Raw genomic sequence first — 18877 nt, 5'->3', positions numbered from 1 at the left:
CCGGTTGATTCCATGGCGTCGTACTAGGGAAGAAGGCGTTGCCGGTGGGTCGAATCGACCTACCGGTCTGCTTTGGCACGGCGGCCAATTTCAGAAAGGAGACGCTCACCTTTGAGGTGGTGGGGTTCCGAGGCACGTACCATGCCATCATCGGGCGCCCGGGCTATGCCAAATTCATGGCTATTCCCAACTACACCTACTTAAAGCTGAAGATGCCCAGTCCCAAAGGCGTCATCACAGTTAGTTCCTCCTTCGAGCATGCATACCAGTGCGACGTCGAATGCGTCGAGTACGGGGAAGCAGTCGAGGGTTCCACCGAGCTCGCCTCGAAGCTCGAGGCCCTGGCCGCAGAGGCTCCAGAGCCCAAGCGCCACGCGGGCAGCTTCGAGCCGGCGGAAGGAACCAAGAAGATCCCGCTCGACCCCAACGACTCTGACGGCAAGGCGCTGACGATCAGCGCCGACCTCGACCCCAAATAGGAAGCCGTGCTCGTCGACTTTCTCCGTGCGAACGCCGACATGTTTGCATGGAGTCCCTCGGACATGCCAGGCATACCGAGGGAAGTCGCCGAGCACTCCTTGGAAATTCGAGCCGGTTCCAAGCCAGTGAAGCAGCGATTACGCCGATTCGACGAGGAGAAGCGCAAGATCATTGGCGAGGAAATCCAAAAGCTTTTGACGGCCGGATTCATCAAGGAGGTTCACCATCCCAACTGGTTAGCAAATCTTGTACTAGTTAAGAAAAAGAATGGGAAAATGAGGTGTGTGTCGATTATACAAGTTTAAATAAAGCATGTCCGAAAGTTCCTTTCCCTTTACCACGTATTGATCAAATTGTTGATTCTACTACGGGATGTGAAACCCTTTCTTTCCTTGATGCGTATTCTGGTTACCATCAAATAAAAATGAAAGAGTCTGACCAGCTCACGACATCTTTCATTACGCCTTTTGGGATGTATTGTTATGTAACCATGCCATTCGGACTTCGAAACACGGGAGCTACATATCAACGCTGCATGCTCCACGTGTTTGGCAAGCACATAGGGTCGACGGTCGAGGCCTATGTCGACGACATCGTCGTCAAGTCAAAGCGGCGGGGAGACCTAATCCAGGACCTCGAGATCGCTTTCAGCTGCTTACGCGCCAACCAGATCAAGCTCAACCCTGAGAAGTGCATTTTCAGCGTGCCTCGGGGCATGCTCCTAGGTTACATCGTTTCCCAGCGTGGCATCGAGGCCAACCCCGAGAAAGTCTCGGCCATCACAAGAATGGGGCCGATCTGAGACGTCAAGGGCGTGCAGATAGTCACGGGATGCCTAGCGGCGCTGAGTCGTTTTATCTCGAGGTTGGGAGAAAAGGCATTGCCACTGTATCGACTTCTGAAGAAAGTCGAGCGTTTCGCGTGGACCCCAGAGGCCGAGGAAGCTATCGCTCACTTGAAGAAAACTCTGACCTCTGCACCAGTGCTAGTCCCGCCTCAACCCGCAGAACCTCTGATTCTATACGTCGCGTCGACGACCTAGGTCGTCAGTGCAGCAGTAGTGGTCGAGAGGCAGGAGGAGGGGCATGCGCTGCCAATCCAGAGGCCGGTCTATTTCATCAGCGAAGTACTCTGAGAGACCAAGGCGCGTTACCCACAGATCCAGAAGCTAATCTACGCCGTAATCCTCACCCGACACAAGCTGCAGCACTACTTCCTCGGCCACCCTATCACGGTGGTCTTGTCTTTCCCCTTGGGCGAGATCATTCAAAGCCGGGAGGCCACGGGAAGAATCGCCAAGTGGTCAGTCGAGCTCATGAGAGAGACCCTCACCTATGCGCCCCGAAAAGCTATCAAGTCACAAGCCCTGGTGGATTTCGTCGTGGAGTGGACGGACTCCCAACTCCCCCCGGCTCAGGTCTAGGTGGAGCTGTGGACGATGTATTTCGACGGGTCTCTCATGAAAACGGGAGCTGGGGTGGGCCTGCTATTTATCTCGCCTCTGGGCGTCCATATGAGGTACGTCATCAGGATTCATTTTGCCGCATCTAACAACGTTGCGGAGTACGAGGCCCTTGTCAACGGTCTGAAGATCGCCATCGATCTAGGAGTCCGACGCCTCGACGTTCGAGGCGACTCCTAGCTCGTCATCAACCAAGTGATGAAGGCCTCTAACTACCACGACCCGAAAATGGAGGCATACTGCAAGGAGGTCCGTCGACTCGAGGACAAGTTCCACGGCCTCGAACTCGTCCACGCCGCCCGACGCTACAACGAGGCAGCCGACGAACTCGCTAAAATTGCATCGACCCGGGGCACGGTCCCACCTGACGCATTCGCAAGAGATCTGCATGAGCCATCCGTTGACTTGGGCTCGGGGGCTGGTGTCGAAACCACCCCCACCCAACAAACTGACACCATCGAAGTGCTACTAATGGCAGCTAAGGTAATGGAGGTGGAACAGCGGCCTAGTCGACCGTTTGATTGGCGCACGCCGTTCCTCGACTGCCTAATACGCTGCGAGCTACCAGAAGATCGATTCGAGGCCCGCCGCATCGCTCGACGGGCCAAGTCATATGTAATCTATGGCGAGGACAATGAGATATATCGACGAAGCCCGACGGGGGTCTTGCAGCGTTGCATCACCATAGAAGAAGGCCGAAAACTCCTCGAGGATCTACACTCAGGGGCTTGTGGCCATCATGCTGCTCCGCGAACCCTTGTAGGGAACGCCTTCCGACAAGGCTTCTACTGGCCAACGGCCGTAGCAGACGCGATCGAGCTCGTGCGCTCGTGCCACGGATGCCAGTTCTACGCCAAGCAGACGCATCTGCCCGCTCACGCTCTCCAGATGATCCCCATCACGTGGCCGTTTGCGGTGTGGGGCCTCGACTTAGTGGGACCTCTACAGAAGGCCAAAGGGGGATACACCCACTTGCTGGTGGCCATCGACAAATTCTCCAAATGGATCAAGGCTCGACCCATCACCAACATCCGCTCCGAGCAGGCCGTCCTTTTCTTCACCGACATCATCCACCGGTTTGGGATCCCCAATGTCATCATCACTGACAACGGCACTCAGTTCACCGGCAGAAAGTTCTTGGACTTCTGCGATCGGCATCACATCCATGTGAACTGGTCCGCAGTAGCTCACCCTCGAACCAACGGCCAGGTCGAGCGTGCCAACGGTATGATTTTACAGGGGCTCAAACCAAGGATCTACAACCGCTTGAAGAAATTCGGCAAGAAGTGGGTCGAGGAGCTTTCTTCGGTCCTATGGAGCTTAAGAACGACGTCGAGCAGGGCCACAAAATACACACCATTCTTCATGGTCTATGGCTCTGAGGCCGTGCTCCCAACGGACCTCGAGTATGGATCCCCTCGACTCAAAGCATACAATGAGCAATCAAATAAAGAGACTCAAGAGAACGCGGTCGACCAGCTCGAGGAAGCTCGAGACATGGCCCTCCTCAGCTCCGCGAGATACCAGCAGAAGCTTCGATGCTACCACGATAAGCACGTGCGCAGAAGGGACTTGAACGTGGGCGATCTCGTTCTACAATGGTGGCAAAGCAACCAAGGACGCCACAAGTTGACTCCACCCTGGGAGGGCCCATACGTGGTAGCCGAAGTCCTGAAGCCAGGAACATACAAGCTCGCGGACGAAAAAGGGGCAATCTTCACCAACGCATGGAACATCGAACAGCTACGTCGATTCTACCCCTAGAATTTCATAGCTTTATGATTCCATGTACATTCTGTACCAAGTCCTTATGAATGAGTGCATGAATGAATGAGATCTTTCCCTCGAGAAATTTATTTTTTCACGACATTAGAAGGGAGTACCAACTATGACCCATCATAATCGGTACCCCCTCGGGGGCTAGCAGGGGGGTGCCCCCCAGTGTTGAAAAAACCAAATATTCCTTTTGTTCCTATCTGCAGACTTCATGCGGTCGAGTAGTAGAGGCACCTCGAGCCCTTAGGGGCCGAGAGACAACGAGCCTGAGAACTCCTACGCCCCCGGGCTACGGAAACTCTACTCGCTTCCTCACCCTTAAGGCCATCGAGGTCGCCTTAAACGAAAGACCAAGCGAGGAACACAAACATAGGAACAAAGGGAGAAGAGCCTCGAGCAGAAGCATAGATAAACATTCACAGAAATCTTACAACCACTTAAAAACATTGTATTACTTAAAGACAAATTAACAGAGTACAATACAAGGGGCTCAGACACCCAGAGCAGGCTCGCAGGCCTTAGTCTGCTTCACGGCCCTCACCACCCTCGCCTGCACCTGAGCTAGTCTCAGGGGGAAGTACCTCGGGCTCGAATAGCTTGGCCAACCTCTCCCCAGGGACCTCTGCGTCGTCGATCAAGGCGTGGAGCCTCTCCTCGTTCTCCGCGTCAGTCTTGGAGATGTCGGTGACAAAACCATGAGAGACCACCTCCATATCATAGGAAAAGCCCGAGCAGACAACTGCCATTGCCCGCTTTACCCCAATATGGAGGGTGTCCCACACCCGGTCCCTCAGCGTAGCACCAAGGTAGCATAGTTGGTCGACGAGCGCGTCACCTCGAGCCTCGTCACTGGACTCATCCATAGGCTCAAGCTCCCAGGATGCCGAGAGGTCGCTTATTGCAGTCCGTAGACGACCATTTAAGGCGACCTCCCCCTCAAGCCGGGTCTTGATGGAGCAGGCCTCGACTTGGGTGGCCAGCAACTCATCTTTGAGTCCTGCAAAGACCAACACGAGGAAATTAGCTAACGCCCAACACACCTCGAAAAGAAAACTCGATAGTGGAAACATACCGCGGATGCTCTCCTCCAAAGCCGTGTTCTCGCCAACCAAGTTGGTGTTGGCCCTCTTGACCTCCCTGTTGGAACGCGCCAGCTCGGTGTTGGCGACACGAAGATCTTCGATCACCTTGCCGGCTTGCGCGACAGCCCCATCTTTTTCCAGCAGCGCCCTCTTCAGACGATCGACGTCCTTAGAAAAGCTGCGAGATCGAGCCCGCTCTGCCTCGAGATCTTCGAGGGCCTTCTTCTTGGCCTCCTCAGCAGCGCTCCTGGCGACTTCACCGTTCACGCACTCCACCTTCATCCTTCAGAAGGTTTCCCGGGCGGTGGCAAGTTCAGTCTGGAGGAGGCCCTTCTCCTTGTCTAGGTCAGCAACGGCATTCTTATAGGACAGGGCCTCCTCCCGGGCTTTGGACGCGGCTTCCTCTACTGTCATAGCCCGCTCCCTCAGTAGCGCAGCCTCTTCCACTGCCTTTTTCGAGGTCTCTCGACCCTCAACCAGGGCAGCCTCCCTCTCCTTCTTCTCCTCCTCAAGCGCCAAGAGCTCCTTGTAGGCCTTGAGGAGTTTCTCCTGCGACTCCAGAAGTTGGTCCTTGAGGATGGGGAGCTGCTCCCAGCCGCCTCTCGTGGCGTGGATGAAGCTCGACTTGATGCGGGAAGTTTCTTTCAGGTCCTGCGAGCCGGTGGTTGAGCAGTTAGGACACAAACCTATTGTTCTATATGGATTAAATGACTGGGAAATACTTACAAAGTAGGCCAGCCCAAGTCCATTGTTAACAACATCCGACAGGAGCCCCACCGTGTGCTTCATCCAAAGGCGGAGGTCCTCGACGTGCTCCCACTTCTCGGCTTCCTTCCGATCGTCTAGAAAAATGTTGGGCTCAGACAGATCGGTGGAAGCCCGGATGCGGATCCGATCGGGGCACCAATTCTCCATCTCCTGGTCGGCCCGCGCCTTGACACCGCGGATGAGCTCCTCAACGGTTTCGAGCGACCCCCCGTGGCGTAGGAACAAGTCGACGAGGGAGGGGAACCGCCTGTCATCATCCACCGTCTTCCAGGTGCCAGTTTCGCTGCCTCCGCCACCGCCCGATGTCCCAGCCTCGTCCTCCTCGGTGGGAATACGGTCCTCCCACGACTGACGCTCCCGGAGGAATCCCGGGGCGATCCCGTCCATGCCGTAGATCGTCCTCCTAATCTCGGACTCAGGGTCGACGGGGGTGTGCATCATGCAGGAGAGCGCCACCACGCCGTAAGCTCGCCCTGACTCTGCTGGGATTGTGGCGGGCGCCCCTGGACGGAGCCACGCTGGGGTCGAAGGGCCGAAAACTGGCAGACCTTCCTCCTGGTTCCCGGGCTCTTGCGGCGCCGGTAGTATCGGTTGGGGCGGACTGCGAGGAGGACGCTCGAGCGGCTCCTCCGACGGCTGGCCCCCATGCTGCTGCTGCTCCTGGAGTTCCTGCGGCTCCTACTGGCGGTCCTGCTCTAGCAACCCCTCGAGCTGGGAACCCGCTGGTGCCTGCCCCTCCTCTCTTTCCTTCAGTGGTGGCCGTTGCTCCTCCCGTGGTTGCTGCCGCGTCTCCTGCTCACGCTCCTCCTCCTCCTTCTTCTTCTGTTGCTCGACGGAGTGCAGCCCGATAGGCTAAGGTGTCCGCCTCGCAGTGGCGGAGGCCTCGACCTCCTCATCCATGGGACGGGCATCCATCGAAGGCCCATCGCCGCCAGATCCATCACTGATAGTGATAGGTTCCGCCTCGACCCCCGATCGAGGAGGCTCGGGGGCTCCCTCCTGCTCTTCGAGACAGGGCGCTTCAGCCTGCCTTGGCGACGGCGGGGTGGACTCCACCACTGATGGATGAGGCGGAGCGACCTCGATGCCAGTCGACGGCCGAAGACCGGAGGGGCCTGCAAGCGCTCAATGACAAAAATCAGTCGCCATGACAACCGACATGAAGCAAACATGTAGTTAGAAATAAACCGCTAACCTGAATCCTTGGGGGCCGCTCCCACCTTGAGCCTTTTAGCCATCGAAGGCTGAGCTTGCTCGATTGTCCGCTTTAACCTATAAAAAAGGAATAGGCATAAGCAAAGCCGGGGACATACAGAGACATCAAAGGATAGGAATTACGATGACGAAAACTTACCCCACAGGGAGCACGGCCCGCCTGCCGGTGCCTCGAGCGGCAGGCCTTGAGCTGCCCCGCGTCAAGGCTCCAGGTCCCTCACGGGCAGGCGTAGGCCTTGGTCCAGCGTCCCCCGCCCGACGGGCGACGAGACTAGCGCTCCTGCGGCCAGTCTCTCCCTTTTCGGAGGCCGCGGCGCGGCCACAGGTCAACGGCCCCGTTGCCTGGGGCTTAGCCTGGCCACCCGCCTTAGGTGAAGGGGGAGGTTGGGGGCGCGGGGCGACCTGGCTCGGCGTTGGTGCGGGAGGGGTGTCAGCGCGGGGACGGTGAGATCCTCCTGGCCCTTCTTTTGGTGCTCCCGTCCGTGGGGTGTCGACGTCGCCTCTAGACGAACCCTCGAGAATCTGGTCGAGGCGAGACGCCATCCCCTCGGAATCGTCGCTGTCGTCATCGCCGGCTCCCCCGTCGTCCTCACTGGGGGATTCTTCTTCAGGCTCCCCCCTTTGCCTAGACATGGCCCGACGCGCCTCTAATGATTGGCGGTCGAGATTCTTCTTGTTCTTATTTTTCTTCTCCGAGTCCTTGGCGGACTTCTGCTACTCTGCGGACTGACGCCGCTTGTCATGGTTAACCTCGTCCTCCTTCACAGGAGGCCTCGAGGACAGAACGTCGATCGGTCCCTGCGAGAGCAAGGGCAGGCTCAAAAAGGGGATCGAAGGAAATCCGGAATCAAAGCCATACGCAAGGAAATAATTTACCAGGTCGATTGAGCCCACATCAGGCCTCATGGGGAAGCCATTGACGTGCTCCGGCGGGAACTCGCCGGCGACGGCCGCCCTGACTCGGGCCGCGACCTCGTCATCCGCTGGAGCCTCGTTGGACATTCGGCACGCCTCGAGGTCCCGGGACGAGACACCGGGACCCATCTCATCCATCCTCAGCGGCCGAGACATTAGCGGGAGGACTCTCCGATGATGGACGGCCGAGAGAACGAGAGCGGCGGACAGGCCCTCCAAGCGTAGCTTCTTCAGGGCGTCGAGGAGGGGGTCGAGCCGCGACTGGTGGGCCTGGATGATGCTGTATGTCCAGTTTGCCGGACGCTCCGTGATCAGGCGACCGGTGTAGGCGGGTAGGAGATCATCGTCTTTCCTTAGGTAGAACCACTGGGAGTCCCATCCGGCGTGGTTCGTCGACAATCCCACCGGCATGTACTCGTGCGGCCTCTCTGTCTTCCCCGTCTTCAGCACGAGGTTGAGGCACCCCGCCCGTACGGGCTTCCTCACGCTAGTGGTCCCGGTGGGGGCGTTGAAGAGCTCGCCCCTGTAGAGGTGGAGCCACAGCTCCCAGTGGGGCATCATCCCCAAATAGCCTTCACACACCGCGGCAAAGTCCGCCGCGACGGTGATGGCATTTGGGCAGAAGTGCTGGAGCTCCACCCCGTAATGGTGGCAGAGCGCCCACATGAAGCGGCTCGGAGGAGCGCCCAGGCCGTGGTGGTGGAACTTGGCGAACGAAACCACGTAGCCCTTGGGCGGCTTGGGCTCCCTATGGTCCGCTGGCGGGGCAATCCACTCCGGCGACGACAGCGATGTGCGGTGGCGCAGGAGTCCCTCCCTCTCGAGCTCCAGCAACCGGCGCTCCGTCATCGACGACGGGCGCCAGTCATCGGCGACGACGAGTCTCACAGGCATCCTTGGGTGGAAGAAAGGCGGATCCGCTACTGCTCGAGGGTGCGCGCGTGTGTGAGATGGCAAGGAGGCAAAGACAGGAATGAGGGCGGAAGGCAGAAGGGAGAACGGCAACCAGGCCACGGGATATTTATAGACGGCAACCACCAACGGGCAGATCCGATAAATACGGTAACTCCCCCCGTAAATGCGCCACCTAACGGTCTTTTTTCTCCTCACAGGCCGGGCGCTCCGAATTCTGCGCCGATACAGTGTCGCAACAGCTCCCGCCTGAAAAGAAGCACCCAACGGGCAGAAAGGTGAACCGCCACGACCTTTTCCTTCCTTTATAAGCCAAGGTACGTACCGACGAAAGCCTCGAGAGGACCCAGGCTGACCCGCCGAAAGGGTTCGACAGCCGATCTCGAGCACCAGAGTCAGGGATGCCCAGCGAGTGGTCAAAAATCGAGGCCTGCCTCGAGAACTCACTGGGGATGTCCGAGGTAGGGTTGAGACAGTCGAGAGGAATCCCCCCGACAGGAGGCATCGAGCCATTGGACTCTATCGAACGAGCCCAGCATCCCCAACCACGTCAATCCCGCTTTATGAGAACGCCTCCGGGCTACAGCTGACCCCCTCGAAAGGGGCACAGGTTCTCACTCGGACTACCCATTAGGAGCTCAATCTAGGGTGGATGACACTCGCTCTATCAAGAGTACGTCGAAACCCCTGCGCAAAACAAGCCATACAGAACCTTCCACCACCGGTGTCGACAGCGCTTCTGTGAATTGGGCGATATAACCCTCGAAGGAGTAAAAAAACTCCTCCAAGGGCTAGGGGGCTACCCCCGCGGGGTCGCTCGCGCGCCCCCACGGAAATTCGACCACAAAAATACAGCCTCCACTCGAGCACAAGCGCTCGAATGAAGACTCGGGGGCTACTGTCGAGGGTATCACTAAGGGGTATCCCAACTGATGTATATAACGAGATTGCCCGTACGCAGGTCGAGGCCCCCAACTCGACGCTCTAACCAGTCACGCGTACAGTCATCAACGACCGCAGCATCGAAGACGGAAAGAGCGTCGAGCGAATCGATCAGGGCTCGAGCACCAACTACCGTCGAATACGGAAGCAGGCTCGAGCGAACCGGAAGGCGTCGAGCACAAGGACGCCGCCCGTCGCCTAACGCGCGCACGGGAATCAGGGCATTTAATGCGCCTGTCGCGTTCTCACCTAACACGCCAGTCACGGGAAGCGTGATAGGGAACAGGCACCCGTCCCGTCATTCTTTTTGTAGCCTTCCCCACCAAACGACCCAGAGCATGTCAGAACGTAGAAAGCAGGGTCGGAACATCTAATCAAGACCCCCTCGAGACACCCAAGGCAACGCTCTGGATAGCAAGGCGCTACACGGCGTCCGACCCTCGATCAGACATGTTTCCTTCCTGGGGAAGGGATGGACGTCGAGTGACAACACTGCAACCACTCCGACGTATCAGCCGCCATGACGTACAGGCGTGCAACAGATGAACCAGTCCAAGACGGCGCACAGAGCAGGATACAGGGGCACGCGTAATCATCATCAGGCTACCCGGACGGGACGGCTCGAGACCACGCCGGTACGGAGGCCTCGAGTAGGTCTACACGCCATACCTCTATCGACCCCTATTCTGACGCCTATACTTGTACCCTAGGCTTCTTCTTGGAACTATAAAAGGGGAGGCCCGAGAGCGAACTCGGCGGACAACAGACAACTCACAAGTCATACATAGTAGTGCTACTCACATCACTACACCCCATACTACGCTTGTATCCACCCCTGTACAAGCACTTAGGTGCAAAATAATACAAACTCTCCCCCCCCCGCTGGACGTAGGGCCTTCTCTTGCCCGAACCAGGATAAATCTTTGTGTCTTTTTGCATCACCATCTGGAAAAGGGAGCACGCATACAAATTCACTCGTTGGTGTGACCCCCCGTGGGGAAAACACCGACAACTTGGTTGCCACCAAGCTACGTCCCCGTTGAGACAAGCTCCAAGGTTGCCGCTGGTCCTCTTGCTAGTGGTGACCCGCAAGTCACACTCTCCCATGTGGAGTGCTTACCACAAGCTCTAGCACTTGACGCGGCCGGACCACTTGTCGCTCTTCACGTCTCGCTCAACTAGAGTTGCTCTTCGCGATCCCCGCGGGGTGAGCACCGTACCCCTCACAATCTCTTCTCCGGAGCACCGCACAATCTCCTTGCGTGCTTCGACGGAGTCACAAGCCACCAAGCCGTCTAGGAGGTGGCAACCTCCAAGAGTAACAAGCACCACCGGCTTGCAACACGAACACCTAGTGCCACTCGATGCAATCTCTCAATGCAACGCACTAGAATCGCTCACTCACACAATCGGATGATCACTATCAAGCATATGTGAGTTAGAGGCTATACTAGCACTCCCCAAGCATGGACACTAAGTCCCAAGGGTGCTCAGCGCCAGCCAAGGCCGGCCACCACTTCTATTTATAGCCCCAAGGGCTAAACTAGCCGTTGCCCCTTCACTGGGCAAAACACGAGGGCACCGGACGCTCACAGGGAGCCACCGAACGCTCAACCCCCAGCGTCCGGTGCTCGGGCGTCAGCCACGTGTCACTAGCCGTTTGAATTCGACCGTTGCCGCCAACGGCTACTGCGCACACGCGCCTGCACAACACCACCGGACGCTCCACAGGTTCACACCGGACGCGTCCGGTGCACACCGGACTCGTGCGCAGAGAGCTTCGCAAACTCGCACGGTCACCGGACGCAAGCCACCGGACGCACCCTGAGCGTCCGGTGCTCACCACTCAGAAACACCTCGCCCGCACTCGCTGACGTCACGCACCACCGGACGCGTGAACAGTCACTGCCCAGTGTCCGGTGCCTGCGTTCGGTGCGCTCTGCATACATGAGCCACAGACTGACACCACACCGGACGCTCTGGACCAGCGTCCGGTGCTGCCAACACCAGCGTCCTGTGAGTGTTTCTCAGCAAGAAACACTCCCACGACTTCTGCAAATTTCCCACCAGCGCAATAGAAAATATACACTTAATTTTCTCATCGATCTTGACCTCACTTGCTCTTCCCCGTTGCCTCGGTCCATCAGTGCCAAGTCTTGCTCAAGCTTCACCGTCACACGCGGTCCCTCGCTTCAAAGCCTCCGACTTGCCCTTCACTCTTGCAACCGGTCCATCGAGCCAAGCCTCATCTTGATCTTCTCCACCTTGGTCACATGACTCCATGTCATGTCTCATGTGCAATGAGCTCCTCCATCATCACATCTTTACCTGTGGACTAATCTCCTGTGTATCTCATATAAACACTATTAGTCCACCTAAGTTGTCACTCAATTACCAAAACCAAACAAGGACCTTTCAATCTCCCCCTTTTTGGTAATTGATGACAACTCTACAAAGATATGGAAAATAAGCTTTTTCAAGCTAGCACTTCACACAAGTGTAAATTGCTAACTTGTTTTGGATTTTATGCTAATTATCCCACATTTAAGCTCTATGTCAAGATGTGGATAAGCACCATAAAACCCTACTAAGTGCTAAGGTGTATAGAATAAACCTTTGTAGTTCGATACCAAATTCGATATCATTTGAAGCATTCAATGTACACCATCCTTAGCACCAAGTGTAGCTAGACAACAAAAACACTAGAAACCCCGTGAGATCAACATTATAAGCAAGGGTCTAGTTTTTACTTGAAAGACATAAGTCTAGCTACCAACCTATGCATGCTAGTTATCATATCATCAATCAAGTTCTATTACTAGCATACACCACACAAGCATGCATATTGAATTTAAAACTTATGCAATGCAAGCAAGCACATGAGTATGCACATATCAAATGCAAACAATCAATGTTCATGAGCTTGCTCCCCCTACTTGTGTGCTTCCCTTGTCCAAGATCCAACTCTTTTCCTAAATGTTGCTCCCATGTCCATCTTTGATCTTTTCCCCTTGAAACATATATTTTGTTGTCCAACTTATCCCACGATCATATCTTTGTTCCAACTTCTCCCCCTTTGTCATCAATTTCCATAAAAGGTATGTGATACCAATTAAATCACTTGATACCAAGTGTAAAAATGTGAATCTCATTGTGAAAAATGATTGCATTGGGATAGATGGTTGAGGCTTGAATCTTGCATTTTTTGATGGACATCACCATGTGTTGGAATGACATTACTTGAATTGCTCTTGAGATACCACATAGGATCTTTGACCTTGATACCATTTGCTGGGGCACTCCCCCTATGTCATAGCATGGGTCATTCACTTGTCAATCTTGTAGGTGAGGGAACTTTCTTTGCTTGATGATCACTTAAAGTTGAGGATCACTTGTGGAACCACCTTCTTGTATGATAGATACCATATGTGTAAATGTGATATTTGGAATATCTTGTCCGATATCATATGGCATTCTTCTACCAATTAAGGTCTTCTAGTATGGAACCACATGTTTGCTATCTTGAACATTTGCTATCATCATGAGTACCATTTGTTGGATACCAATTGAAGAAACATTTGAATTTAGATATCCATTTGCAATGTTGTCTTGTTCTTGTACTCTAATCATCATGAGCTTCTAATTGTTGACTTGAACTAAGTTGATTTGCCTAAGCTTCCAAGTCCGGTTTGAACCAATGATAAGCTTCTTCACACCTCACATTAAGGGTTATCTTGCCAATGTTGTACTTGTCACTTGTTAACAATCCAAAATAGATCAAGTACTTGGGTTCACTAGCTCATGAACAAACTCATACACATACCACTAGATCAATTAATCATTCAAGCAATAGTGGTAGGTTATGAATTGAAAACTTTTCATTTGTTATGCATGATCCTATTGAGCATGTACTATATGCACTAACCGCATACTAGTAAGGGATGAAATGATCATGCACATTACAATGGTACCTTTGTTATCTTGGAGTAGAGGATAGTAAATAAGATTCCAATTTAGCTCCAAATAGCAATGTGAAGTCCAACTATAAGCTTGGTGAAGACCAATTATAAATGCCAAATGATAGATCAAATCTTCACCCATGTGAAATGAAAACCACTTTATGATCAAGTGCGCTATGTTGTTGTGGTTGGCTTGCTTCTTTTTTTTGACCATTGCTTGCATGAGAGAACTACTAAGAGTATCACTTAAAATAGCATGACTAGCTCTCTTTTGGGTTGTTGCTTGCTTTCTTGATCAATCCTTTTGATTACTTCAACTAAGCATCTCAAATGTCCTTTAGATCACCACTTCCATGTTAGCCTTCCAAGCACCACACTTGGTTTACCCACTCCTCGGGCGGCACGCCCCTCACATAGGGAGAAGTGACCTCTCTCCAAAGAACTATTTTTGATACTCACTTAAATTACTTTGATTGATTGATTCAAGTGATGGACTTAATATGATGAGTAACCATGAATCCTTCTTTAAGTCCTTTTCTTTCTACTTGTTTAAGTCCTTTTCTTTCTACCAAATTATCTTCAATAGTTACTAGAACTTAAACATCATCTTCATTTTGAGTTTGATCTTGATCTTCAATTTGAGTACTAAATGTGTACACCAAGTACATTCCACAATCAAATGACCTTGTACTCATTATTTGTCATGCTTCTAGATCAATTCAAAACCAAACTTTAGGTGCCTCAAACACTTATAATCATATTTCCAACTTGAGGACCTTTCAATTGAAGTGACTCTAGATCAATCCAATAATTGTCACTTTTCTGGCAGATTCTGTACCCTTTAAGGAAATATCCATATCTCACAATGTACAGATCCAAATGCCACGAACTTTGGTGGATATGTGACTTACTGAGTCATCTAGCAGCTGTAAAAATTTGAGCTTCATTTGACTTCTAGATTGCTACCAGATTTCAATTCTTCCACCACTGCTACATGCTGGAAACTGCTGCACTATAGCTGATAAGATCCACTCCAAAGCCTAAGTATTCCTTATCCAATTTCTATGAAATTTCTACAGCACTTTCTATCATAAGTGTACAGCATTCACACCAAATTTCAAGCCATTCCAAATAGATTTCATCACTCAAACTCAGACTTGATCACTGCTAGCTCAGTTTTTCAAAAATTGACAGATTTCAAGCAATTGAGCTATGCTTCTTCAAATTGAATCAAACTTGAAATAGACTTGTTTGAATATTTTCACAAGACATGAATCTATTCAACCCACTTACTAAATGCTATCTTATGAACTTATCCAACCCAAATCAATCCAAACTTGATTACTAATCATTTAATCCATTCAATCATCTTATAGCAAGCAACATTGCATATTTATCCAATTCAATCAACTCATATGCACCCAAACGAATGTGATCAATAAAGATATACCTTGGTTAGCTCATGATCATCCAATTTGCAAGCTTCAACTCATATATTTTCAAGCCATCAAATAATTCAATAAATTACCACAACTTGAATATTTGCACTTGTATGTTATAGCACTTGGACTTCACTTATTTGACTTGGTATTGGGATAGGATAAGCACTAGGCTTCAATACTTGACTTAATCATATGATGAATAATTATAGGATCAATTAAATGAAGCCTCCAATGCCGATGGTACCTACACACATTCATCCACTTTTTGATGGTACCCAAACTAGTTTGGGTCCTCTCAAGTTAGGTGCAACATACTTAGGCATAGCCTTAGTATGAGTAGCGGGATGTTTTGCAATAGCAACCATAGAGGTACCATTACCATCATTTCTAAGCATAGTATTATCATCAATTGAAATAGGCTTAGAATTATTACCTAGGGGACATGAATAAGCCATGTGTCCCCTTTCCCGGCACAAGTAGCAACTTCTCTTTGATTGAGCCTTTTCTTCCTTGCTCATGTGTTGCTTCTCATTGCCTTGCCTCTTGAGAGTTGCTTGAGCCTTCTTCTCAAGCTTGGTAGGACACCTCGAGGCAAAGTGTCCATCATCCTTGCACTCAAAGCACTTGATGTGAGCATAACCTTTCTTCTTGTCTTCATTCTTGCTCATCATCTTGGCATCTTGGATTTGCATTGGATGCCTTGCTCTTCCACCCCTTCTTGTTTTCTTCTTCTTCATCATCAAGTCACCGTGATGGTTGAACTTGACTTGAGCTTGGGGCTTCTTTGCTTGCTCAACTTGTGGCATAGGTTGAGGCTCTTCTTGTTGCTTCACCAATTGCTTGGTTGGGCACATTGAGGTGAGATGACCCCAACTACGGCACTTGAAGCACTTGACATGCTTGAGCCTCTCTTCTTCTTTCATCTTCTTGAGCTTCTCTTTGTTTGGGCAACCATTAGAAAGATGTCCCACTTCATGGCACCGATAGCACATGAAATGAGAAAGCTTCCTCTTTTCTTGCCTTCTTTTGCCTTTTGTCATCTTCTTCTTGAAGCCAAGGCCACACTTGTCACCATAGTTTCTTTGAGTCTTCAATATATGCTCAAAGGTGACTTTTGAGTAGTAGCACCTCTCCAACTTGTTGCTCAAATTCTTCACTTCATTTTTGAGCTCATTGTTCTCCTTCAAAATGTTAGTCTCACAAGACATAGAAGTAGAACAAGCATCTAAATGTGAAGAACATGGCATAGATAATAAGTCATCACAAGAGGTGGATACATGCTTCTTGCCTACATCACAAGGGTTAGTAACACTATGTGATTGATCATTTGACCCAAGTGATGAGCTCTCACTAGTTTTAATTTCTTCATTAGAAAGCTTCTTAGTGAGAAAAGCATGATCTTTTACCAAGTTGTCATGAGCAACACAAAGTTCCTCATGAACCAATTTTAGTTCCTCATGTGAACAATTAGTAACATAAAGTAGATGCTTCTGTTGTTCACATGTGGTCTTTAGAAATGAGTTTTTGTTTTTCAGTTTACTTGTTTTTGCCATCTCATTTCTTAAAGCTTTAGTGAGTCTACATACAAGCTCAAAATTTGGATCATCACAATCAACAATCACACCTCCAATAGATACCTTGCCATCAACGTGAGACATGGAGGAATGTGATGAAGTGAATGAGCTTGTAGAAGCTGTTGACGGTCCTTAAGTATCAAATTTAATTATCAAATAAACAAAGAAAAGGATCCAAATGAAATCAACATCTAGACTTAGGGTTTTATCTGACAGAATTCCACGAGTTTTGGTGTTTGTCTATTTCTGCAGGGGTTATCAGGAAATAAGGAAGAAAGGCCCACACGTCGGGATTACATAGAGATATTAACGTGCCGCGCAATTATCTTATATCTAGAAGACTCCAGAAGCCACGGAAAGGAAGCGGAGGCCGAACGGGGCCAGGCACTGGGCGCCTGCCCAGTTGCCCTGGGCGCCCGCCCCCTGTTGGAGTCCAAACAGGACTCTCTTTCGGGATCAATCTCCACCGACCTAAAGGATCAATCTAAACCATACAATCAATGTCGGTTTGATCCAATAGCCCATATTCACTTGAAGGGACTATAAAACCAGACCCCCTAGCCCCTGGAGGAGGGAGCCTCTCAACCCTAATTCATTATTCCTCAAGGGAGAAGAAGCCTCTGATCAAGATTAGAGCCACCACATCAATTAGATATCTAGATTAGCATAGCTACATAGGATTAGAACTAGAAGGAGTCAATCTTCGATTGGTTTCCAGATCTGTCAAGAGGATTCTTGGTAATTCTCTAATTGTGCTTCTAATTGTTCTTCTAATCATCTTTGTTCTTCAATATTTTGAATATGACTTTGTTCTACTTCAATATATTGCTTATGACTTTGCTCTACTTGCTTATATTCAAGATTATATTGTTCTTAGTTTATCATAGTTATATACTTGGCTTAGTTAGATTGGATCTATATACATGTTTTGGATCGTATAGCATTTAGCCATCGGATCCATGGGTAAATGATAGATATTGTGTAGGCGTGGTGCTTATACCGTATTTATCTGCGATTGTACCCAATATGCCAGATCGTGGGGTAGTTCGTGATAGTGACAGCTTCATTGATTCTTATATAGTCCCCCTCTCGTGTATTGGGCTGGCAGAGCAACACTATTACAGGGGAGTGATTGCTATGTTTCTCATTTTCCTTGCTAATATCACTATGCATGGGCGTAGTCTTGTCTCGCAATGATTGCTAAGTATACTTGCACTAACTATGATAATGCTAAACTATATAGTTGAGAATAACTTAGGAAATATTCTTGTAGTTCGTTCTAATTCCATGCTAATGACTTTCTAGAGTATCTAATTGAGGTGCTTATCATATTTATATGTGGCTAGTTATGCTGATCAGATTAATTATCTATGTCACTATTCATTACTTCATATATCTTTTATGTGACACTTATCCCTGTATGAAAGAGTTAGATACAATGTTCTCAATTATACATGCAATGATAGATACTCAATCTCATATTCTATTTTGTAATCAATATTGATGATTGCTAATCCCTTCCCGGTGGTAAAAATATAAATAACGATACCTGGAATACTTCCCGATTAAAATGCTACATCGGTATTAATCTGTGCGCTTGCAGATCCCATTCATTATTTATTTAGAAGAGCAATTGCATATTTCAATACCGCGTCTCTCATGTCATGCTGGGGATGACAACTTGGCTTAAGTGGTATGAGGGATAGGTTTGGCATTTTTGGCACTGTTACTATAATTAGAAAACTAAGTCTACTTTTGGTAATAATGTTAAGAATACCCAACAGAAGCATCACTCTCATAGCCATCGTCTTCTTCTTCATTTGACCATGAGGTGGAGCAATCCTCCACAACCACCTTGTTGTGGTCATGCTCAACATCCTCATATATCTCCACCTTTGGTTCCTCCTTTTTGAACTTGCCATCATCCCATGTGGAGGAATCACCGAAGGTGTGTTTGATAGACTCCCACATTTCGTATGCGGTTCCTTTGGAGTTTATCCTTTCAAACAACTCAAAGCTCAAAGATTTCATTAGATAACAATAAGCTTCACAGTCAAGTTCAAAGAGAACCTTTTGAGCTTTGGTGAGATTCTTATGGTCCAAGTTGTGTGTGAGACCATTAGTGACAATCCACCAAAATTTAGGTCCCTTTGCACGAAAATGATCAAGCATGTAATTTTTCCAAAGTGCAAAGTTTGTACCATCAAAAAGTCTCACAATCATCTATCCCACTAGACGCCATCCTCTCGGCTCGGTAAAGACCACAAATGAGAGACCTAGCTCTGATACCACTTGTAGGTTCGAGATGGCGGACTAGAGGGTGGGTGAATAGTCCTTTCTAAAACTTATC

At 50.3% G+C, this 18877-nt stretch overlaps 1 protein-coding gene across 1 annotated transcript; it reads right to left on the bottom strand.

Annotated features, from left to right (window-relative positions):
- Nucleotides 6421-7416, bottom strand: LOC110436416 (nascent polypeptide-associated complex subunit alpha, muscle-specific form-like). Its single transcript, XM_021463510.1, has 3 exons — nucleotides 6923-7416; nucleotides 6764-6840; nucleotides 6421-6683 (listed from the first exon to the last, which is right to left on the bottom strand). Exons 1-3 carry the CDS (start codon nucleotides 7414-7416, stop codon nucleotides 6421-6423), a joined length of 834 nt encoding a protein of 277 aa, XP_021319185.1.

Source organism: Sorghum bicolor, chromosome 6 (genome assembly GCF_000003195.3).
Source record: "Sorghum bicolor cultivar BTx623 chromosome 6, Sorghum_bicolor_NCBIv3, whole genome shotgun sequence".
In the NCBI taxonomy this organism is placed as follows: domain Eukaryota; kingdom Viridiplantae; phylum Streptophyta; class Magnoliopsida; order Poales; family Poaceae; genus Sorghum; species Sorghum bicolor.
Note: the sequence above shows the minus strand (reverse complement) of the source record. Positions and strands in the feature narration are given on the sequence as shown.